General features: G+C 36.5%; 1 protein-coding gene across 1 annotated transcript in view; it reads left to right on the forward strand.

The window, feature by feature from the left end:
* The window catches only part of LOC123715470, a 32410-nt gene extending 11340 nt beyond the window's left edge, over positions 1-21070 (forward strand). The window contains exons 12-35 of the mRNA XM_045670485.1: positions 112-117; positions 848-859; positions 1528-1536; positions 2081-2208; positions 3691-3871; positions 5328-5511; positions 5848-5859; positions 6128-6246; positions 6874-6879; positions 7877-7882; positions 7963-7968; positions 8550-8555; positions 9003-9183; positions 9798-9883; positions 10587-10592; positions 11001-11006; positions 12539-12639; positions 13248-13319; positions 17252-17370; positions 17740-17783; positions 19194-19229; positions 19507-19518; positions 19729-19752; positions 20958-21070. Of these exons, the coding sequence (XP_045526441.1) occupies positions 112-117; positions 848-859; positions 1528-1536; positions 2081-2208; positions 3691-3871; positions 5328-5511; positions 5848-5859; positions 6128-6246; positions 6874-6879; positions 7877-7882; positions 7963-7968; positions 8550-8555; positions 9003-9183; positions 9798-9883; positions 10587-10592; positions 11001-11006; positions 12539-12639; positions 13248-13319; positions 17252-17370; positions 17740-17783; positions 19194-19229; positions 19507-19518; positions 19729-19752; positions 20958-21001 (1406 nt within the window). The 3' untranslated portion in view covers positions 21002-21070. The remainder of the gene's footprint in view (positions 1-111; positions 118-847; positions 860-1527; positions 1537-2080; positions 2209-3690; positions 3872-5327; positions 5512-5847; positions 5860-6127; positions 6247-6873; positions 6880-7876; positions 7883-7962; positions 7969-8549; positions 8556-9002; positions 9184-9797; positions 9884-10586; positions 10593-11000; positions 11007-12538; positions 12640-13247; positions 13320-17251; positions 17371-17739; positions 17784-19193; positions 19230-19506; positions 19519-19728; positions 19753-20957) is intronic.
* Positions 21071-25948: the final 4878 nt, after the last annotated feature.

Here is a 25948-nt window from a genome sequence, read left to right on the forward strand (position 1 = left end):
AACTGAACCTGTGTTTGATATCTGACAACTATCACCAATTTAACAGACAAAGAAATGTATAACAAAACTTCTTGATTATAATTATTAATATAAACTATTATTTAATTGTAGAGGACGGTATGTATTAACAAATAATTATAAATGCACCAGATCTGTATATTAACTCGCTTTTTGCTTTTACTTACAAAAAATATTTTAAAATGCTTTGAACTTTACCTATATAATTCAGCCAGCTTTCATTCTCATTATTTGTTTTTATTTGGTTTTTGACACAGACTATGAAATTTATTATAGACTATACATGTTGCATTAATATGTGTACTAAAGGAACTTCTGTTACGTACTGTTCATTCATTTATGCTTAAAAAATATGCAAACTTCTTAACAATTTAAATCGACTTAATGTATTGAAACCAGATCGAGGAGGCGAGAAATTGAAACGAAAGATGATCCGTTCGATTGTGTAAATACATTTAAGTAGTATAAAATAGTATATTTCAGTTATAACCACGCATGTAATTTATATTTGGTTTAGTTTGTTAGTTTCATTAATATAACTTGTATGGTGCGTTTTTTAAGAAAAAAATTAAAATCCTTGTTTAAAGTATCCCCTGGAAATCTCGCTAAATAGAGCCCCCAGGACATCTTAATTCCCCTTACATTTGAGGGAAAACCTCCAAATTCCACTCAAGGCATCACTGTGTTTTAATCTATCAATCTGGTCCAATCAATGCGTATTGGTATGCGTAGACTCGTCATGACGACATGACATGACGTCATTATTTTGACCTATCAAAATAGATTAATTTTTTTTACAATTAAATTAATAATTTTATTGCTTTTCTAGAAATTGTACCGCGTGAGTATGTTTAATTTGTATAATATATGAGTTAAATTACTATTACTATGTATACATATGTTACGAGCTAGGGGATCGGATAGAAAATGCCGTAGATTTCGTAAATCAATGACAAATTTATGGGCACATTATCGAACAAATTATCGAACGGTTCTCCTGATAACAGCACCACTCGACTACACATGTTCTGAAACTGCCTGAAAAAGTGTTTCAGCCTCCTGTACCCTATGGTAACATGCAAATTATAATTTCCTCTCCTGAAACGGTCAGAAATCAGATTTCAGCTTAGAAAAAGTTCTATAACTGGTGGAACAATCTAGAAACATTGCAGTCAAGCCGTCTTCGTAACAATCTGTTAATTTTGCAAGCTGTTAGGTTATTGAGTTATTTATGAAATTTCTTATGTTTAATTTTATGGATAATAAAATGATATTTTTCTTTAATAACCGACTCTAAATGGCATTAAGCGGTGGCGTAATGTTTCGTTTCATGAGACATTCAAGTTAATATCCCGAATTCTCATTACAACAACCTGTATGGAACCTATTTACGACAAATTCTAATTATTTGATACTTTAATCATCTAGATCGGATCTATTTCAAACAAATTCTTTCTTCCTTCTGTTCATTTTTGAAGTTGGTTATAATTAACAATTCCTTATTTGTAGCGATCCCAGGTAACTTTTTAATTTTGGTGTAATATATATGAAATGTTTAATTTATTATGTATATCTTGTTCCATTAAGATAAAAATATTCTCACTGGAAAACAACCCACAGCAAATGCACGGACAACATGACCCACTATCGTATAATATAAAATTGTTTTTAAATGAAATAAGGCTCACGTGATAATTATATTTGTCCACGGCAGTGTTTCCCAACTTGTTTTGTGTCAGGCCTTAACCCCCCTTATTCTTAATATCTTAAATTGAATTGCTCACTTAAGTTACTTAAATGATAGGTTGTAGGAAGAAATTATTTGGAAATAGTTTACGAAACACGTAACGATTTTAAAACGTAATGAAAAACTGAAATTACAAATGATTATTTAAAAGAGTTATACATTCTCCAATTGCCCGCTCTCTGGGGAGTGGTTCCTACCTTGAGAAACACTGCTCTGCCTTTATTCAGGTCATACAGTTATGCCTAAGCCACGGAAGTATTTTACTAATAAATTATGTCCCAATGTGTTTACGAACATTTGCCAATTAAAATACAGAGGACAGCTTGGAAGAATTTGTGTCGCCACTATCCACTGAATATTCGACGAGTCCACGAAAAGTCAACATTCCGGAAGGATACGAACTCAAGGCTGTCAAGCGGAAGAGACCCCATAGTAATCAATTGGTAAGGCCTTCCACAAAGAGTATTTTTACTGTAAGTACCTTAAAGATATAATATAGTAGTAGTTACTTAAACCAAAGGACGCCTCCATGCTGGAGATGTCTTCCTACTAATTGACGTTTACGTTATGATACAAATTTTTAAATGGTCAAATGCAGGACAGTAACCTCTTACAGAATATTAAATTTGTCGTCCGTTATTTTTTTAAATACTAATATCAGATATCTCTTTTATGGTGATGATCTGACTTTACAAAACTAACATTAACGATTAAATTGGTCTCCAGAACTTTCTGTTCGCACTTGACATGGTGTCTAAATGATTTAATGAAATTAAATGTCAATAAATCTCGTATACATAGCTTAAATTGAATTTTCATATCACATCACGAAAATATACGAGCTTGGTCTGATAGGCCTACAAAAAAATAATATTTTTCATGGAATAATGCCGATTTATTTCTCAACATAATCTTTGTGTTCGATACACTTGACCCAGAGATGTTCCAACTTCTTTAACTCGTCTAATACATCTTCTGGAGGTCTGCAAAGTGTGTTCGATTCGGCTGAAATTTTGACAGTAGCTGTCTACGAGAATTTTCTAAGCGATGAAAAATTGTTCTTGGGATAGTGGTGGTATCGGTGAGACTAAGTACTTATCGGACCGCACTGGACGTACCTACGGCTTGTCTATCTGCTATTTTTAATGGTCCAGTGAATAGGCCATCTCGCTCTAACAACTTGATTACTAACATTTATGAAAGTATTGATATATTTTCCAAGAAACTTGCCCGTATCTGTTGATATGTCACTCTCTTATCTTCCTCTATCATGCGTCGCACAGCACGAATGTTATCTTCAGTAGTCGCTGTTAAAGGACGTCCCTCACGCGGATTATCATTGAGATTGCTACGTCCATGTTTAAACTCGTTAAACCAATTATAAATAGTGGCACGAGATGCGGCTTCATTAAGAAATGCTAATCGCAGCCTATCATAGCTTTGTTGTTGAGTAAGCCCACAACGACAGTCATAATAAAATATCATTGACCGAAAATTTTCTCGCGTTAGGTTCATTTTCACGTGTAACAATACTTTTAAATTTTCCGCAAATTCATAAAAACAAAAAACAAATGAATGCAATATACAACATTAGGTTACCAAATTAGATTTTCATAAGCAATAATGTCAATAATTTTAACTTTATGCCCAAAAAAAGTTTTCATAACCAATGTTTCTAACTGGCCAGTTCTAGACAATTTCAGTATTACCCTCGTATTAAAGAAACGAAAGCTTGTAACATATACTGAAGATATAGCATTATATATGATGAAGTAAACTTTAATAAATAAATAAATATTTTTTTAAAGAAAATTCTTCTAACCAACCCGTAAATATAGTTTCGACGAGAATCGAACCTAGTTTCCTATATGAAAACCCACTGAGGCTGTATAGTATGCGTTTGTATTGACATAAAATATTTGCAGGAAGACCTAGACGACGTGTCATCGCCTACATACTCTCTCGAGTACTCTCCTGACAAGAGGTTCGTGACAGTCACTCTCTCCTTCTCTCCGTGGGCCAAGGCTAAGGATTATGGAGAGTACTATGTACAGTTTGGCAGTGCACGTCGCAATAAGGAGAAATATGTCAAATTGGTTATTTTATGTAAGTCACAGAACAACAATTTTAATAGCAATAAATTCACGTTAAATTATATAATTCCCCGTTTATCTGGAGCCAGTAAAAAATGGTTCGTCTCGTAACTATGTCGTGGGTTTAAACCCACGTGTTACTTCGGAAGCGTAATAGATAATCTTGGAGCTTATATATAAATTGACCATACAAAAGTAATCCAACCAGTAGCTATTTTTTATATAACTGGCAAACAGGTGGCTCACTTGAGGCTAAGTGATACCGCCGCTCATAGACGCTCACACAGCCGGAGGCCTCGCAAGTGCGTTGCCGGTTTTAAGAATAGGTACGCTCTTTTCTTGAAGGACTCTAAGTTGAATTGGTTCGGAAAACGTGGTGTTGCGCGGCAAAATCTGCCCAAAAACGCTCAGTTGTGGAACGATGGACGTCGAGGTGATATGGGTGGATTTCGTATTCTGCTACGTTGTCTGATGAAAGCTCAGCTGGCGTGGCGTAGGGCTAAATTAGCTCTTTCTAAAGTTGCAAGCGGTGGCCCGGAGTAAAGCACCGTCTCGCCTTGCTAAGCACACCAAGCTTTTCAAAGGCTAATGTAACATTACCCTAAAAATTACCACGAAACTGAACGTCATTCGATATGTCAACGCCCAGTATTCCGATACTGGATGTAGCTTTAAGGAGAGTGTCTGTCTGTCCTGGTTCCACCTTCAATAAAATATACAAAATATAAAAATAAAAAGAGCATATTAAATACATGTAATTTATACCTAGATAATTGAGGCCTGGAGTGCAATGGTCTCCTTCTGCGACCATGTAATGCGGCAGAAACTGGTTGACCGTAGAGTGGCCGATAGTTCTAGATTTCTCGGTCTCGAGTGGCCTGGAACCGCAGATCGTTATTGAGCTTTATGTCAGATATGGTTCCAAGGTCCCACCTTAACGGCGTGTAAAGGGCCGAGGTGTTTTCAGTGGGTAAGGTCTCGCTACCCCTCCAAATAGCAGAGGGCTTTGAGTGTAGATACAGCCTCACAGTCCCCACGTCAAGCTCGACATCCATTTCGCCACAACAACTATGGGCCATCCGCTGGCCTGCGTAAGCGCAGTTTCATCTCATTAAAAATTTACGTGTTTTTACCAATAGAAGTCAGAGAAGAAGAAGTTAGAATACATGTATTACACTTTTAAACGGACCCTGTTTCAGTGCCAGTTCTTCCATCTACAAATTGTACATTACATACTTCACGACAATCACCGGACCAAAATAACCAAACAATAAAAAATAAAGCTATTCACTTCAATATGTATGTACGTGTTTATTGTTCGTGATCCCAATTTTGCGATATCAACGCTACTACTGAAAGGACCATATCGAAATGGGTACAAAATTCAACATTGAAGTCGCCTTCGCTACTGAAGTTACAAACTTGGTCTTTGTCCTCACTCCAGCGAAGTAATTTAATGTTTATTCCAGTGGGAAGTATGACGACGATCTCCTACCGCACCATAGAGCTCTTGCAAGGTCAGCGGGCAAACACGTCTGGTATTCCGTTCAAATGCAACAGATGCCGCCTGCTTAATGTCATAGTACGAGCCAGTGATAGCAACATATACAATTTAGACAGTTCAAGATATCGCTTAAGGGAATATCGAGATAAGTGAGTTATGGCATGAGTTTCTATACCCATCTATTAACAGTTCTTTTATGATTATTAATGGTCTTTTATAATAATTAATGTTGTTTTAGGAAAATTAATGTTATTTAATGATAATTAATGGTATTTTATGATTATTAATGCTGTTTTATTATTAATGTTTTTTTTATTCTTATCTAGAATTAACAATCAACATTTCTCTTGTTCATGCCTTAAGTTTGAATCTCGGAATTTAAATGTACTCGGGCCTGATCCTCCGATGCTGTGAGAGTGAGTTTTACGGGTCAATCGTAATAAATAGTCGATGTCAAGTGTATTTTAATGGAAATTTTGTTTCAGGGAAGGCAAACCGTAAGTATTAGAAACAAATATCTTGCACTTCGAGTGCATTAAAACTGCTCGATTTAAACTTTATATCTACTGTATTACACAAGATAGAACGGTATTCCATGTGAGTAGCAAGTTATGGCCCGGGATGAAGTTCCGTCTCGCCTTGATGAGCACCTTCTTTACGCTTATCACTAAATAAAAGTGATGGACGGAATCGATGCAATCTGAGGCCAACGCCTCAGATTGTGCGACTGGGTCATTTTATTAGTTTCAAATTTACGTCTTTCAGAAAGCAACTATTAGAAATCGAAGTGGAGGGAATGAAGACACAAGATTTCGGTGATTATTTTGCAGTGATACAGAATGGTGAAGGTTTGGAAGAGAGGGTTAAAGTTCTGAGTGTCCTAAGTAAGTACAGAAAAAGGAAATAATAATAAATTAATCAAATTGTAAAGCACTTCGGCAGTACAGTGCCACATATTTGCTTCAATGTGTCTGACGTTACGTATCCACGTCAGAAGGCGACTTCCTCCACCGTTACTCCCATGTGCCCACGGGACTAACCTCTAAAGGGCACATATTATTCGCTGTACAGATACCGGCAAACTTCTTGACCATTAAACAAGGAGGTGGGAGAAAGTTTGCGCAAGTACACAGCGCGAGACACAAACGTCAACTGATTTACCAATCGCGCGCTCGACACGTCACTCTCCCGCTTCTGAGCAGGCAAGGACATTTGTTCAAGATGTTTGCCGGTATCTATATTACAAACAACAAATTACATATAATTTTTTTGCTGCGAACTGACAACTATTTGTTAGTTCATTTTTTTATGTAATTTTTTAGCTTGTTTTTCCTAATTAATTTCTTGTTTGTTTTATATTTCGTGTGTGAATTTATTGGTTATGATTTCATGATGATTTAGGGTTAACTGTTAGGACAGGATAGTTTTTGGATATAAATAAATAAAATTGGAATGTGTCTCATTTTACTATTTTAATTTGAAACAAATAATGTTTCATAATATAATTCTAGCTCCCGGTAAGTAATTTATCTAAATATAATATATATAAATAAAAATGAATCGCAAATTACTTTGGAGTAGACACTCTTGGCGTTCAAGTGCACAGGCGCTAATTTAAGATTTAAGTTGGCGCCTGGTAGATAAAACCGGTGACACCAGAGCTGGTGCACTCCTCGCTCAACGAATAATTATCGCAATACAGCGAGGAAATGCTGCCAGCGTTAAAGGTACACTGCCACAGGGACCGAACGTTTTGAATTTGTTTTCTTTTTATATATATATTTATTATAAGAAAGTTATGTCTAGGTTTTAATATCGGTTTCATAAAAAAGTATTTCGCCAATATGTTGCTAAGCTCAAAACTTGAAAACTTGAGGCTGGAGGCTTCAAGTATTTTTTTTATTAATGCTAACTCTGAAGGAGTTCAGAAGAAATTTGAAAATTTAGTTTTATACAGCACTTAGATTTATATACCGGAAGAGCGATGATTCTCATAGAAAAATGTTCCATATATATGATAAAGAGGTATGCTATGTAAAAATCATATTAAGTCGAAACTAAGTTCGTGGGGACAGCTAGTTTTTGATAACAATAATCTAGTAGCGACACAATTCTAGGGTTTTGGCGGCAGATTGCATTCGTTTGATAATTTTTAATTAATAGACAAATAGTTGATTATCTTTCACTGACACATGTCATCGATTTTTGGATTTAAGTCGTGCCAATGTTTCGCTTTACCGTACGAGTGAGTGTTAGACACGCGATAAACAGTCCATTGGTGCCCAGCAGTGATCTAACCTCAGCGATGATGATGATATTAATGTATGCCTAATGGGAAAGGCAAAGGAGTTTAGTCCATACAGCCAGGTCCTCAGCGATGAGTGTCGCACGTTGAAACAACTTGGCCAACACTGCTTTATCTTTATTTTATTATTCATATTTAACCTTTAAACTAGTTTCAGACTTTAATTGTTTAATGCGTATCCGATTAATTTTCATTTTGTTTTATTTCAGAAAAGGGTAAACGTTTCATTATGTTTCCTGTTTTAATTTTTTAAATTTAAATACTTTTCTTTTACAATTAATTTTGTTATTTTCAGACACAGGTAACGATTGTTTATCCTAAAGTAATAAATCTTTATATAATACTGACATACATTCGTATGCAGGTGGTATTTATGTTTACGGCCTGGAGAAAATTTTAACTTAAATAAAGAAATGACTTCCCGGGAATAACAACTTATTTCTTAAATTATTTCACACGAAATAATACGCTTTTTATCGTATGAGAAATTAGGCAGAACACCGTGCTATGTCTGCACCCGTTCTCTGTAGTCTGTACTTACAACACGTCGGTATGGCTTCTTCGGTGGTTAAAGAATTGCCCAACAGCTTTAGCGACGTTTTTGTATGCACGTTCAATGTAGTTGTCTAAATATCCGTAGAGCTGATTCTAACTTTGGATCACGCTATCTCACTAACTTCGAACTAAAACCTTTGTGTTTGATATTTCATCAAGATAGGCTATTTGACCGAATCAGCACATGTGAAATCTCTGTTGTTTAAAATCTGTCTTCCAGACAATCTGATTGAATCAATTATATAATGGTTACGAAGGGAATATAGAAAATTGTATTTAACTAATAATCTTTTATTCGTATTTATAATAGCTATGTTTGTTTTACAGAAAATGGTAATTTTTTTAAATGTTAATAATTTAAGAAATCTAAGAACTTATACTATATAGAACTAGTTAAATGTTTTTATTAAAAATATTTTCCGAAGAGTTACACAAGTGCAATGTTTGCTTACATAGAATTTTTCATAAATTTTACGTAAATAATACGTATTTTAAAGATTTTTTTTTAACAAATATTTTATTAACTATATGATTGTATGTCTCATTCAAGTCAAGGGTACAAACTTGGTTTAAATATTAAATAATATAACGATGCTGTTGTCCAATATTAGTGACACGAAATGGACCATGATTTCATCCCTTTTAAAGGCGCACTTGCGAGCCCTCTGGCAATATGAGTGGTATCACTTTACATCTGGTAAGCCTAGTGCCCGTTGGCCCCCTGTTATATTAAAAAACACATTGGTTTACATTCCAATTGCTTACCGATAATTTTTTTAGCGATTAAAATCCAGCGCCTCAGTGCGTCATTTGACGTGGGCGGCCATTTTGACCGCACAATGAATTACACGTGCGAAGAATGTTCTGTCACGGATATTCTGTGCAATGGCGAAAGCGTGCTGTCAGCTGGAAGAGTATCTGTCATACATGTCACTAATATGATTAGCTTCAACTTTCCAAGGTAAATTATGCTAGCCCCATGCGCCAAGGCACTTATAATACAACGGTGATACGGAGTGGATTTTCGTAATAAATTTTTTTTATTGGGAACCTTATGACCGTCAAAGAGTTCTATACATAGACCTATCATTGTTGATATTTATGCTCTTTAAATTTGCAAAAACACATACACAATATAAAATATACATATATAATATACTCTGCGAAAATATGAAGATGTTGATAGTGTAGTTAACAGCTTTCAGCACAAAAAATAATACTCAAACAAACTGCATTAAGGGAAAATGATATGATAAATTAAATTGACTGTATTAAAAGGTAACATACTATTACGTTTGAAAGTCAAGGTCAAAGTCAATGATTTCCTTTATACACTAATACATGGCGCTAAAAGATAAACTTTTGTAAACTATGTTAAATTTGAGTACAGTATTAGTTGACCACCACTCGACTATGTTCGGCCGGATATTCTGCTATGCGGCTTCAAGGCAGGCCAAATATTCGGTATCCGACACAGGATCTATCCGTTTCATAATTAATGGCCGTCGAAACCACCCGAAACCTCGAATTATAAAACTAATGTTATTTCGTATAAGATCTGTGGTTTTATTTCAGATTTGAAGACAACCACGCTTGCGTATACATGGGATTCTTTAAAGATAAGAACAAATTCATCAAAAAGATATTAGCTGTTATTGATAGTACGTATATTGTTTATTCCTTTGAATGTTTTAGCACTTAAATGCCTTAAAACATTGCATTACAACAAGGAACATAGCTTTGTTAATTTCATTTGAGGAAACTTAAAAAGATCACAAAGTGGACATTCGTATTCGAACTAAACCTATTTAAAATTTCCATAAAATGTGTAACAATTACATTGTTAAATAAAATAAAAAATAAAAAGAAGAGTGGCCAAGCAATGGGCTGGTAAGACTACAGATGGACATTAAAGACCAGATAGAAGGGAAAACCTGGGAAAAGAAGAAGGCCAAAGCAAAAAACAATCCTAATGACTTCATAGAAGAGAACTTGCAGGAAAAGACTGGCAGACTATTAGCAAATAGGCACATCTGGAAAGAGTTGGAGAGTCTTCACCCAAGAGGTTCCATATCCACAGGCGAATACTTATATATATTAAATAATATAATTTATTAAATTCGAAACACATACACTTACTATTTTCTTAACCTACGTAAAAATTATACTAAATAATTGCGTTAAATAATGAGTAATATGTAAAATTGTTCACTTGTGAAATTTTTACAAGTGAACAAATATCTCTTTCTCAAAGATTGTATTTACGTGTTTAAAAAAGATAGTGTTTGCTTTAGTTTTTAAGGGTATATCAAAACAGTGCCTAACTTAATATAGTTAATAAATACGTTTTTTGTTTCTTTTTAGATAATTGTAAGTATTTTTAACGCTTCTATAGATAGTGTAACGCGAAAAGAAACCTCTGGAGTCTGGAGTTGGTTCCCGACGAAACGATAATTGCTTTTCATTAAAAAAAATATTCAACATGCACAATAATGCCTGCGCATGGCTTTAACCAAAAGGTTGGTCTTCTAGTAATCATCTACAAAATGATGTGCATGCGCTGCTAAACCTTTTGAATCTATAAGCCGTATAGTTAGTTGCCACCAAATCACTGCCCCTAACAAAGTAACAATTGTCAATCTATTCTTTTACTAAATTACGTATATAGTGCGTGCGTCAAAAATATCGTTAATTAAATAAATAATGCTTAATTAATAATTTTAATTTAATTTATAATAGTTTGTATTAATGTATAAAAACCTTAAAATTTAATTTCAGCACCTGGTAATATTCTTTTTATATAATTCATCTATGTAAATTGTCAACTATTAACTTATTTCGTAACAGCTATATATAACAAAAAAACAATTATACTTAAGGTAGCCAAAGATGGAATACGTAATACAAAAGGGGTTCAAACATTGACGAAAGAAAAAAATCTATAAAAATTATTAAATACATTTTTAATAGGGAAACGTTCGTCCAGTGGGTTGTGTTAGTGTGAAAGTGTACGTGGGTGTGTGTGTTGGGTGTGAACATGATCTACCAAAATTCAGCATTCCTGACTGTTTAATATAAAGTGGTATACATTTTGTAAGTCTTGGATTACTCATATTTCTGTGTTTGTTTATTTTTTTTCTGATAGGCTAATAGGTGATCAGCCTTCTGTGCCTGACACATGATTTATTGAGTCTAAGGAATGTCGGTTACTTCACTAGCGAGTTTAATGCGTACAAAGAAAGTCCATTGCTGCACGCCGGGCTCCAAACCTCAGGGCTGTGTGTCGCACGCTGAAGCCACTAGGCCAAAGACGCTCATGAAAATCATTATAACATATGGATTTAATATTATATTTTTTTAATTGGTCCAGTACTTCTTCAGTTTAGTCGTCAAACGTACAGAAATTAAAATTATCTACATATGACTATGTATGTATATGTAGAACTGCGATAGGACGTATTCTGTTTTTTAACTTAATCCAAATTTATCAAAAATTATTAAGCAGTTTAATATTTTATCACCGTTATGCATTACGACAGTGACGTCCTTCCTAAACAAACATGCTTTTAATACTGTAAATTTTTTTTTCAAAAAATAGTGAGTGCTTTAGGCGACAGCCTATGTCTCATACGATGTCTCGTATGAGACATTTTCATAACATAACCATTCTTGCAACCATTGGTTCGATTTCCGGTGACGCAAATATCAATTAATTTATTTAATCTGTTAATTTATTTTTTTATAAGTTCTAAAACAACCAAAATAAAAATATTTATATATTTTTCAAGAATCTTCTTACTTATCGCAATTTTGTATGTATTACGTAAGCACTGTTAGGTGTCTCTTTGATTTTCTTATTTGTGATTACGTCATCAGTAATTATTTACTTTTTAACACATATTACCCACACATTGTCTATGCTTGAAAACCAAATGCATTTTGGAGGATTTCTACAAAAAATTAATACGGTTATGTACTATTATTTTTGAGAGCTTTGCTTACTTTTGCTGACAAGAGAGGGGGGGGGGGATAAATTGCAATAAACCTGCTTACGTAATAACTCGAACGCCCCCTAATACTATATCTACGGTAAGTACGAAGATTGTTGTAAAATATATCAATATTTTCATAAATGTTAGAAATTAAGGTACGAGCAGGATGGACCATTAAAAGTAGCAGATCATATTCATCCTCTCTCATGTCACTCATCTTTATTCATTATCATATTTAACCGTTCAACCACGAGATATCGGAGATCAACAGGATCAAAAGGTTTTATAACAATGATTAGAGTCTAGAAGTTGACGTTATTCCAGGTGTTGTAATACCAGAAGTGGTGAAGTTGGTAGCTCCTAAGATCGGTGAGCAGTTCCAGCAGCAGGTGCCGTTCACCTGCAGTGAATGTTCTGTTGAAAAGGTGTGTTAGTTCAATTTTCCATGACTTTTGTGTCCCGTCATATTCTACGTATGTCATCGTATGTAATCTGAGAAGATGAAATTTAATAATTTTTGGCTGTGGTGGTGAAAGCCACAGTGGGTCATGTGTGGGAAAGAGTTTTTGCATCTAATTGTTTGAGACAGGTGATCAGCATTTAGATGCCCATCATCGTGGATCTAAATGCCCATATCCTCGTTGTGGTGTATTTCGAGTACTACACAAACCCATTCCATTTTGACACAAAGTCAGACACAATAGGAGGCGAAAGAAAGAGTGGGCAGACCAAAGAGAAGGTGGGCTGATGACTTAACAGAAATAGCAGGAAAAGACTGGCAGACTATTGGCCAAGCAATAGGCTGGTCATGTAACGCCTAAACCACTCTCTGACATGGAGATTATATTTTTGCATCTAATAGTTTTACTTGAGACAGAAGCTTTTAGTTGCCTATGATCGTGGCTCTAAATGCCAATATTCTCGAGGTGTCTTTCGACTACCACACGTTATCAGAGGTAATAGTGATTTGTATTTAAATTAAATATCCCTGACTAAGGAACTGTAAAGGTAATTTGGTAAATATTAATTCCAGGTGTTCGTCAATGGTATACCGTTGGAGACGTCATTTAGGCGGAATTCCGTTGGGTCCATTGCAGTATTTACGGTATGTTCATGTATGATGTTTTTGGGCGACAATTCACTGGTCAGCTCTCTGGCATTGATAGTCTATGAATAGCGGAACTTAACATCTATAATATAAAATGTATTGCAAAATATTTTTTTTTTTTTTTTTTTTTATAAAATAGGGGGCAAACGGGCAGGAGGCTCACCTGATGTTAAGTGATACCGCCGCCCATGGACACTCTCAATGCCAGAGGGCTCGCGAGTGCGTTGCCGGCCTTTTAAGAATTTGTACGCTCTTTTCTTGAAGGACCCTAAGTCGAATTGGTTCGGAAATACTTCAGTGGGCAGCTGGTTCCACATAGCGGTGGTGCGCGGCAAAAATTGCCTTGAGAAACGCTCAGTCGTGGAACGTCGGACGTCGAGGTGATACGGGTGGAATTTTGTATTTTGCCTCGACGTCCGATGCTGAAACTCAGCTGCAGGTATTAATCCGAACAACTCCTCTGAACACTCTCCATGGTAAATGCGGTAGAAGATGCAGAGTGACCCCACATCTCTACGCAACGCCAAAGGATCGAGCCGCTCGGAGAGGGATTGGTCATCGACGATTCGAACCGCTCTTCGTTGGATACGGTCAAGTGGAAGGAGCTGGTACTGGGGAGCCCCCGCCCAGAGGTGAGAACAGTATTCCATGTGGGGCCGTATTTGCGCTTTATAGAGTTGCAAGCGGTGGCCCGGAGTGAAGTACCGTGTCGCCTTGCTGAGCACACCAAGCTTTTTGGAGGCTAATTTAGCCTTTCCCTCCAAATGACCGCGAAACTGAACGTCGTTCGATATGTCAACGCCAAGTATTCCGATGCTGGCTGTGGCTTCAAGAAGAGTGTTTTCGAAAAGAGGAGTAGCGACAAAGGGTATTTTTTTCGCGGAAAACGCGCAAACTTGTGTCTTCTTGGGGTTAAATTGGACTAGGTTTAGTCTACCCCAGTCCGAGACTCCACGTAAAAGAGTTTCGACTTCAGACACAAGTTTGTTCCGGTACTCATCGACAACTGCCCGAGAAATACCTGCCCGGCCAGTGTAAAGAGTATCCCCAGTGCTGTCGTCCGCATAGCAATGAATGTTGCTAAGTTGCAACATGTCATTGATATGCAGAAGAAACAGGGTCGGGGACAGAACACAGCCTTGTGGGACCCCAGCATTCACGGGTTTAAGGTCGGAACATGCTCCGTCGACGACGACCTTGATGCTCCGATCGGCTAGAAAGCTGGAGATCCAGTCGCATAATTTCTCAGGAAGCCCGTAGGCTGGTAGCTTCGAGAGCAGTGCTTTGTGCCACACCCGATCGAAGGCTTTCGCTATGTCCAAACTAACCGCTAGTGCCTCCCCCTTGTACTCAATTGCCTCTGCCCATCTATGAGTAAGGTATACTAGAAGGTCACCAGCTGAACGACCACGACGAAAGCCGTACTGATAATCGCTAATCAGCTGGTGGCCCTCTAGATAACTCAAGAGCTGGCCATTAATAATGGATTCCATTATTTTGGAGAACAAGGAGGTTATTGCGATTGGGCGATAGTTGGATGGATCAGTGCGATCGCCTTTTTTAGGGATCGGATGTATCGAAGCGGTCTTCCAGCACTTCGGGACAGTGCCGAGCGAGTACAGGTACCGGAAAAGGCGCGTCAGGACCGGAGCCAACTCAGGAGCACATGTACGCAGCACAATTGGAGGGATACCATCCGGCCCGCTCGACTTATGAATGTCCAAGGAAGATAGTGCTCTGCGAACAGCACGTTGCTGGAATGTGATTTCCGGCATTGAGTTATCACACCGCGAAATCGCCGGTGGTGATCTCCCCCGGTCATCCAAAGTCGAGTTGGACGCAAAGAGACAGCCCAAGAGGTCGGCCTTCTCCTTCGCAGTGTGGGCGAGCGAGTCATCCTCTCTGTGCAGCGGTGGTATCGATGGCTGACAAAAATTCCCTTGTACAGCTTTGGCGAGAGACCAGAAGGCTCGAGTCCCAGAAGGGAGTTGGGCCAATCTCTCGCCAAATCTGGCGATGTGCTCTGACTTTGCCTTAGCGATTTCCCGTTTGAAGGACCTGGAGGCTGAGTTATATGCTTTTTTATGTTCGCTGGTATTGGCATCACGAGATATCGCCGCTTCCGCCCATGCATTAAAGCATTCTCGCTTTCGACGCGATGCCGCCTTGCAAGAACGCTTAAACCAGGGCTGTGACCTGCCACCGATCGGCACCGCAGAGAATGGAATAAAAAGTTCCATGCCCTGCAGAACCACTTCGGCGACAGAGGCAGCGACGGAATCTGGAGCCTCCGACGAAAAGCACATAGGCCCCCAAGGGTAGGACGCAAAGAAAGACCGCATCCCATCCCAATCTGCTGACCGATAGTGCCAAATACGACGACAACCCGAAAAACGGGGCCGAGGAGGGCGCGTAGTAGGCACAGTACTCCGGACCACACAATGATCCGATGAACCCAATGGCGGGTCAACAGAGACTTGATAGGTCTCCGGATGTGAGGTCAGCAGAAGGTCCAACAAAGAGGGTTTATGACCATCCACATCTGGTATTCGCGTAATCGCAGGGACCATTTGTGACAGGTCGTAAGCTAAAGCAAAGTCGTGAAAGGATCTTCCCGCGTGATCGGTGGTTTCCGAACCGAGCCAATCGGCATGGTGAGCGTTAAAATCGCCAAGTATCACGATTTCAGCGGTAGGAACCCCTTCGAGCAGGGAATCTGTAGCCAATTGGATGTGCTCAATGAGTCGCTCAGTTTCGGTATTTCCGCTATGGGACCTATACAGGCATGCGTAGAATCGCGGATGGTCATCGCAGTCTACGCGCAGCCAGAGGCTAGATAGGTCCCTTCCTTCAAGCGACCCGAGGCGACGAGAACAGATATCCTCTCTGACGTACACGCAAACTCCCGCCCGCGGCACAAATGAATGTTCCAATTTGTACCCCGGGTAGGAGAGGTAGGAAGTATCAGCCGGGAAGGATATCTGAGTCTCAGTAAGGAAGAATAAGGCCGGCTTCGCAGTTTCGAGGTGAAAGTGAACCGCGTTAAGATTAGAGTTGAGCCCCCTAACATTGGTAAAGTCCACTGAGAGCGTGGAAGGGGATGCCTTCGGTAAATTCTTCCGTTTGCCCCGAGATCGAAACTTATAGTTTTTTGAGCAGTTTTTGCCCACCCCAGAATACGAAGGGCAGCCTGTGCATCCACCACCGAATACTGATTGTTCCGATGATGGACGCTCAGAGGGGGATTCTCCACAGCGGAAACGTGTGGTACCCCCCTGGGGTAATCTCTGTTTAAACTGCATCTTCATATTCTGGGGGAGGGGGGAATTGATGGGCTCCGGGAGTCTCACTCACCGCACGAAACGCGAGTACAATAAGATGAACCTATTGCATCACTTCACGCCGGTTTTCTGTGAGACAGTGGTACTGCCCCGGTCGTGCCTGCCCGATTGGCTGAAGCCCGAAAGCAACAGCATGGCACTCCCACTAGGAGCATGGCACTCCCACTAGGATCAATAATCTATATCAAGTTTTTGCGTGGCTCATTTGTGGTAAACTGTTAAGAATAATTTCGAGGCACTGAAAGAAATAAAAACAGTAAATACAAGAATTGGTGCAGGTTTCCTTGTGTCATAATCTCTTTCAAAGGTCGATAATGCAATTTCGAGCCCTCTGGTAATTTGAGGTTCTATAGCGGTATCACTAAACATCAGGTGAGCCTCCCGTCCGTTTGTCAACTCATATTCCGAAGTCAACAACTAGACAAGAATTAGAAAGTCTCATTGCATCCGACCTCTTCCTCGTGCGTAATTTAAAATGCGTTATATTTTATTAACTTGAAGAACTTAAACAAACTGTTTACGAATATATTTCTTTATCCCTTTTCCATTTTGTAGTTCCATTCTTAAAGTAGTAATTTGTTTGTTCAGGCGACTTCAACAGATATTACGATAAGTATAACAGAATACACTCCAACATATGAGGGAGTGTATCAAGCTGTGTTTGCGTCTGGTTCTGATGCTGTCACCAAAACCATTATGGAGATACGGTTAGTAATACAAACTGCAAAAGCATTTTTAGTGTATACATAAAATCTAAAACTTAAGATGTTTGCCACATTAAAAGTTGTATTTTATTTATCTTGTGCTAATGTATTAGTGTGCCGAGAGTTGACATTTTTTTATAAATAAATAAGCCACTAGACCTACACTGCTCTTTCCCAAAACGTGTATAACAGTTAACAGGTAAATACAACAGTTCGACAAGATTCAATTATTCGTAAATCTTTCTTAAAAACATTATCGGTGTCGGCACGTATCTTGGCCAGATATTGCGTGATGGGGGAAAGATCGCGCGTACTGCCCACTCGGCATCTTGCCGATGATAAAAATAGATTAATTTTTCATCACTTTTGTAGAGATGAAGCAGAAACAACTCCAACTCAAGAAGAAACGACCGCTGGTAAGGTTAAACTTCTTACTATTTTATAAATACACCTACTTTAATGAGTGTCCATACGACGGCTACTCTTTTTAGGCGTCCCTTAGGTGCGTTTGGCCCCCCTATGCTTATAAAATAATGATAATATGGCGCCTTAAAGGACCTATCCGGTCGACAAACTCCAAAAAAGTACATTATTTTTTTCATTCGATTTTTGTCATCGTTTCTTGAAGTAGGACGAATGAAAAAAATATATGGTGGAGTTGAGTACTTTATGTATCCATTTTGAAAAATCGATACACGATTTAAATACCTATAATAACTTCGCTCTTTAGAAAAAAAATCCAAGCTTAGCCAATTTTTGGCACTTTGAATTCATTTTATGAAGGAAATGTATATAATATATATAATGCACATGATTTTGAAATTTACACGCTATATTTTATCACAAGCCAAGTAATCCACTTCAGAAAAAAATTGATAAAATTACATTAATTTAATGTTTTACATAACTAATTGTTATTACGGGCCGGCGTGCCTATGTGCTCCACCTCCATGAGCACCGCAGTCCACCTAGAGACACTGACACGGCAATTCGTGCTGGTATAGAGCCAGATAATATATAGATTTGTTTAATTAATTATTTTTATTATTAATTGCTGTTTCTTTGTATAACTTTATCTTCTTTTGTTAACTGTTAACAGTCGGTGCAAATAGTAGAGATATATTTATTTAGATCTTACCTTACTTTACTATACAAAATAATTTTTAAATCGAAACGTCAATTAAAAGATTTACACCTTAGTACTAAGACAGAGAATATGTAGGGCGTGGGTGTGTGTTTTTGTGTAATTTGCATGTGTGTTGTCGGCTTGATGTTGTACATCTGACACTGTTTTAGGGATGTATATAAATGTATCATAAATAAATAAGGATAATATATGCGTATGTTATTAGTATAAAGCGAATTCACTAATAACATTACTTCAACATAAGTGTTAATTAAAAACGCTTAATTTAATTAAAGGTATAAAAATAAAAACGAGAATTGAAATAGAATGCAACCGTGGATGGTGAAGTCAGGTTGGGTAGGCCTTGTTATACCTGGACCAAATCCAGGTCGTAATAGAGAAAGGACATGTCAAAAGTACCCATAGAGAATGTAAGGGGAATGCCATAACAGTGGGTGAGGCGGGAGGGGTATGTAAGTATGTCAGTGGTGAGCCGTGGTCTGTGCCTAGCTCTTCAGGAAAAAGGCAGGAATGAATAAATTAAATATATAAAAATATTTATATTTCTCGGTGATATATAACTAGTAGTACAAGAGGCTAGAATCATCATTAATTTAACACAAAAATACAAGGTAGATAATATATGGCAGCAGTGCCTGAAAGTATCTAGTATCTATTACTAAATTAGTCTCATTAATAGGTACCACCATCGCCGCCTCCGAATCCGATGTGTCAGGTATTTATTTTTTACTATTTCTGGCTAACCTATGGAGGACAGTGAATAGGCTCTGCTCTAGAGCCCTGAGGTCTTGCTTCAGATCTCAGCTGAAAACCAATGTATTTTCCTATGTAATTACATCATACATACAGTCATCTAAGGGTAGGTTTCAGAGCAATAACTCCCAATTGTCAAAAATCGATTGGATTTCCTGCTTGAGAGGATACTGGTCCCTTCAATCCCGGTGAAAGATAGATAGTTCTGATACTAAATTAATTATTTATTTTTATTTTAGCACCTGAAAGCAGTAAGTTTTTTTTTCAATTTTCAACAAATTACATTTTTTTTAAGTTTTTTTCTTTAGTCTTTTTCTCTCAAATTGTACTTTCTTTGTGAGGAAAACACACAAAGTGAGTACTTTGTATGTTTGTATATTAATGATAAGTCGCGTGAGTATGAATATGGTAAACCGGGAGTCGCCTCTTGTTACTGTTTTTATCATTAATTTATATTTCAGGTGTAACGGACACAAACACTGAAGGTTAGTGTAAAATAATGCCAATAATTTTATTACTTTTAAATAGCTTAAATAACTTTAACATAATAATAGAACATTATACATCTAAGGTAAAAAGGTTACTGATTCCGATCGAGAGATATGTTGAAAAGACTTTCTTCCGTGTTTTGTAGTGTTTTATAATACACTAACACGTAGATTATATAATAAATAATTAATATAAACTAGAAAAACACATTTTTATAAATGGCCAGTATCACTGCGGAGTTGGAGATAAAATCTTTTTGTCATGAAGAAAAAAAAACCTAATAACTCTATAATCTATTACTTAATTGTGTCCATTTTATTTCCTTTCACGACAAAAGAATAAGTATGGAACTTTTTACTTTGACGCAAATTTAAAAGCAGTAAACATGTAGGAAATGTCACTCAAATTAGCCTTTTACACTTTTACAGTTTTGTTTATATTATTATTATTTAGGTATTAATTTATTTTAGTTATAGTTAGTGTTACATGTTAGTTTATGTTATTTTTTGTTAATTATTGATGCACTTCCTGTTAATTAGTCTCTGTATGTGATGTTGTTTTTATTTGTCCATATTTTTCACTGCAAGAAATGGTTTGTGTGATGATAAAGTTGAAAAAAAAAAATGTTATTATGGAATAAAGATACAGGTATCACTTATTCCACGTCATTAATTTTTGTATCGGTAGGCATTTCTACTCATCGGCAAAGAAGACAGAGGATGTAGGACGAGAGAAAAAACCGGCGTAAAAAACTCTCGGTACTCTTTTAAAATAGCAAATCATCAAACAACAGTTATTTTAAAACAAATATCGAAATTTAATTAGAAATAGCCTGTCTAGGACTAGTCGTGGGCCCTTTTATCAACTAGATAATCGTTAGCTTTATAGTAAGCCTTTTTACACAGCTTTTCTTAAATTAAATAAAAGGCAGAGATAAAAGAGCCTCTGGGATTTTATTAAAGAAAAGTATCCCTTTTCCCAAAAAGGCCCGATAAGGCCGCCCGTTGTCCTAACAAAGCTGGATGTAAAAGATTCCTTTATTTTCTTGTATTGTCAGTTTGTCAAGCTGGTCTCTAGTAGTTCCTTACAATGTTTGGTTTTAGTTTGGCTTCAGTTGAGACAGCGATCACTTCATATTAGCATTAGTTTCTTTTATTCTTTGATATAATAATGGCCTGTAAAATGAGATATATTTTTACAGCTGCCGCTGCTGAACCTCCGGAGCCTACGGCGGCCTCTGCGTAGAAACGTGAAAAGTTCATTAACTCCGAGAAATGTGAATGATTTCATTGTGAATAAATTTAAAGTCAAAAACTCGTATTTCAATTTACATATAAGTGAAACGTCAAATCTTCATTATATCCGTTATTACAATTTTATGACAACGTAAACGTTATTAAGAATTTATAATTGTATTAAAAATAAATTTATATTTTAAATTAATCGTATACAAATACACAATTAACCTGTATTAAATTTATATTATTTTATTTTAAAAGGCACACTAACGGAACACATACAAACACATCATATACAATAAACAAGATACATGCATTTGCATCAATGACAAGTGTGCACAACATTTAAACATTACAATTCTAAAGAGGAAATAACTTAAACATTAAAAGTAAAAGACAAACTAGACCAAAAAAATACAAATGTGCAATTTAACATTTAAATATATTTCTACTATGCAATTGTCTCATTTTGGTCACGGATCCACAGTGGATGCATCATCTTACGCTTGAAGACATGGAGACTGTCATTAAATGGATCTGCTTCGAACGTAAAAAAGGACCATATAGTAACTAAAATTATATACAATGTGTACGTTATATGTAAAATCGTAAATCCACCTCTTTCGTATCTTATATGGTAATAAAAAATAAACTGTGCCAATGGTAGACTATATGTACGTTTGTGTGTATGTAATGTTATAACAATCAATATAATATGTATATAACAGCCATCAAATCCTCTCCTTCCTTTTGTGTAATCGTTGATTCAACCCATGCAGACCAAGCGGGGAAATATTAATTTGTAATGTTAATAGAAAAAGTATTAACTATCAACTATATCTTTTCTTATACAGTGACTGTTGAATGAATGCAGTTTGTGCTTTATCAACAATCTGTCTAGTATTGAAAAAATACACAACAGTGAATGCAATTGCCTTTGAAACATGTCCCATAGACAAAACTGTTAATTTATTTCGTAATCCTTCAACATATATTATATATAACAAAAAATAATTATACTAAATACATAGTCAAAGATAAAATACGTATTTTTTGCAAAAAGTTTCAAATATTTACGGCAGGATCAAAAACAATAAAAATTATTTAATCATGATGCAGGTGATTTAGCGCTATGGATGGACTTTTTCTAAAGACGATACAATTCTAAAGTACAGTTGCGGCAGTGATGTCAACTTCTACAGAATATTACCCCTAGAACTAACAATAAATACCTTTTAAATATCGATTAAAACCTCTTAGGTTTGTGTTGTACACTTGGTATGGGAGGTAATTTTAAATATGCATAATAAATAAAATAGTATAAAAATTTCGATCTAAAGTTATAACACAAAGAACGACGGCCGTCGATACACAATTTTATACTAACATAATAAGTCCTGAGTTCATACCTCGTTACGATGTATGAAGAAGAAGAATTTATATATTGGGGACGTAACTATTATCAAAAAGGTATAAATAAAACATAAAGAGCAGTGTTGGCCTAGGGGCTTCAGCGTGTGACCCTCATCCCTGAGTTCGAAGGTTCGATCCCCGGCTGTGCATCAATGGATTTCTTTCTAAGTGCGCACTTAACATTAGCCCTAACGGTGAAGGAAAACATCGTGAGGAAACCGGCTTGCCTTAGACCCAAAAACCAAAAAGGCGTGCGTCAGGCACAGAAGGCTGATCACCTACTTGCCTATTAGTTTAACAAATGATCATGAAACATATACATTAATTTGAGGTCAAGACTTAAAAAGGTTGTAGCGCCATTGATTTAAATTATTTTATTTTATAAATGAAACATAAACCGAGTTACACTAAACAGGGACTATCAAAACAATTTGATCATCAGCGAAGTACAAATAAAAATTAAATAACTAACAATTGTATATTCCGAACAGAAGTATTTATTATTTCATATTATTCAGTTTAGTAATAGCTACACTTGGAGAAAATATTAATTGAGTTGGGTTGGGCTTAATATAAATTGCGTTTAATCGTGCGTTTTTTTATCAAAATAATTATTGTACAAGTAAATAAATGTATCTACTAAAACACCCCAGGACATCGCGATGCCGCTTTAATTTAGGAGAAAAACATTGTAACTGGCAACACTGTGTTACGGGCCGGTTTATAGTAGCGAATTATCGAGTACTTGCTAAATAGCTGTATACCGTTGTTTCAAATAATCACTTGTGTAAACTTCCAATAGCCAGCGATTTCAATCCCGACTTTAATATTGAAGTTTTCCGCAACCCAAGGTCAGCGATCAGCGCTACGGATAATGAGGGAAATACATCGGACTTTCAGTCCAAACTTCCGGATTGCTGTCACTCTTGGAAGTTACATAGTACGGGGGATGGATAATAATAATGGTTTATTTGCCAAGATAGTGGTACAGTGGTTAGATCGATCAACTACAAGTATCGGCACAATCAGCCACATATAAATAGGCATGCAAATGTCATATAATTTTTTACAATGTCTCATTAAGAACATAAAATAATGTCAAAGTTTCATTATTTACAATCGGTGTCAAATCTATGGCCTTTAAAAATTTAATTACCTTTCCCTAGAAAGAATTACATGGCATCTATAACTTCTAGGAGGTATTTAATATTACTTAAACAATATACTCTAAGAGTACCACTGAAAGCGCATAACATTTTGAGGTTAGTGCTGCCTAAAGCCACGCCACACTGGTAACGAGAAAGTGCTAGCCCCCACACTAGGATTCCCTGGTTCGTGGGCAGGTAGTCTCTTCCATTTGTCATATTAATGATTTTAGGTACTTGACGTAATAGATTCTAGAAATTAAACAGTTAAAATGTAGTTATGCAGGCAATGCTGATAATGATTTGATGTGGTTTTCTCGATATCCGTAACGCTGATATCACAAACTTAGGATTGGAATTCCTCCATTTTTGTTAGGCGATTACACGAAATATTCTGATTAACGACTTAACACTCGCGTTTTTGATTATGATTAAAGACTAAGGTCAAAAGTCTCCGAAATGGGACAGAGCATTCACCATAGATAACCAGGCTGATCGGCCCTCTTAATTTCACACCATTTCATTCCAACTTTCTTCGTCTATGCAATAACGCCAGGTCTGTTTTGGGCTGTCACGTTTCTTTTTCCTTGAGGATTCCAGTCAAAGGCTTGCTGGGCAAAGTGACTTGAATCTCTCTGGAGCGCAATGTCCACCTTCTTTAACTGTCGACGTTTTAACTACCTATTAATAGACTGCTGATTTTTAGGAATTCTCCCGGTCCAGAATGCTTCAAGTATTTGTCGAAGGCAGTGGTTCACGAAGACCTGGAGTTGTTGGGTGCTCTTTGTACATTTCCACGTTTCGATGTGTACTCGTATTTAAGTCCAAAAAAATCGTTTAGACGGGTTTTACTAGAGGTCATATTAGATAAGTTTTAGTTAAACGCAAATTTACCAAAGTCGTTATTACAAATGAATCTAGAGATGAGCTTTCGCTTGAATAATTCAAAAGCTCTGCACGTGAATCGATGCATTGTTTCTGAACAAAAACAAATGTCTTAGCTCGAGGTCGGGGTCACTATACTCATATTTGAAATCCACAACTATCTTTGCCAAGATGCCAATCAAATGAGAGCTTTTAATTTGTGTAAAATAATTGTTTTAAAGTTTACTAATTTATTACCTCATCGCATATAATGATATATCTAAAGTGTATGTTGCAAGTTATCTTTCCTAAAATACATGACAAGTATGGTAAACATAAATTTTACAAAAAAAATTGTTTTTACCAGTAATGTTTTGCTTAACACTGCGAATTACGTATCAGATAGGCACTTTACAATTGTTTATTTTAACTTATCAGCCCAGTATATATGTATATCGAGCTTTGGATAACTAGTGTATATTCTGTTAAATTCGCGCAGAATTGGAATGAGAGGGGCCTGAACTTCTAGGTTCGTACAGACGGAATTTGGAAAATTCTGCTGTTTTTTGAACCATAACAATGAATAAGCGACGTACTCGTTAAGTCAAATCATAATAATACAATCATTTTACTTAAGATACTTTACATTTAAATACATTTATATTTCTATCCTCTCATTAATTCCTAGATATGTATAATCTGTGAAGTTTGGCAAGGGCACCCTCCAAATCCCGCCATTTCTGTCTGCCACTCTCTGCCGAATATAATTTATTATGTAAATTCGTCAACTAAGTGAAAACGGGGAATATTTAGGTAATTTAGTATCACTCGTGTAGATGCCGTTAGACTACAGATAAATATTTGTAATCATAAAAGTTTTATTTTAGTTTTTAATTACGTGAAATAATTTGAAATCGGTCCAGTACTTTTTAAGGATAAAAAACAATCAATGGCGCTATAGCCTTTTTAGGTCTGGTCCTCCGATTTCTGTATCTGTTTCATGATAATTTCTAAATTGAATAGGTAAGTAGGTGATCAACCTTCTGTGTCTGACGCACGCCGTCTACTTTTTGGTTCTAAGGCAAGTCGGTTTCCTCACGATGTTTTGCTTCACCGTTCGAACTATTATTATATGCGCACATAGAAAGAAAATCCATTAATGCACAGCCGGGGATCGAACCTACGACCTCAGGGATGACCGTCGCACACTGAAGCCACTAGGCCAACACTGCTCTTTTATAACTAAAGGATACTCCGGAAAAAAATACATTAATTAATTAAATTATTGTTATTAAATCAAATACCAGCTAAGGTATTATTTCGCTAAGTAAAAGCTTCGAGACGATTTGCACTTTATCAATTTTTTTTCACAGATAAGTATAGTACTGAGCCAATAATTATTTCGCCGTCATGAATTGAAAGCTCCTGCCCATGTGTACGTTAACTGAACCAGGGACATCGCAGTTCGTCTATTGTCATTGTTTGTAAATAAAAAAAAAATTAATGCGAAATCTCGAAAAACTAGAATATTA

This window comes from Pieris brassicae, chromosome 10 (assembly GCF_905147105.1).
Source record: "Pieris brassicae chromosome 10, ilPieBrab1.1, whole genome shotgun sequence".
NCBI classification, from domain to species: domain Eukaryota; kingdom Metazoa; phylum Arthropoda; class Insecta; order Lepidoptera; family Pieridae; genus Pieris; species Pieris brassicae.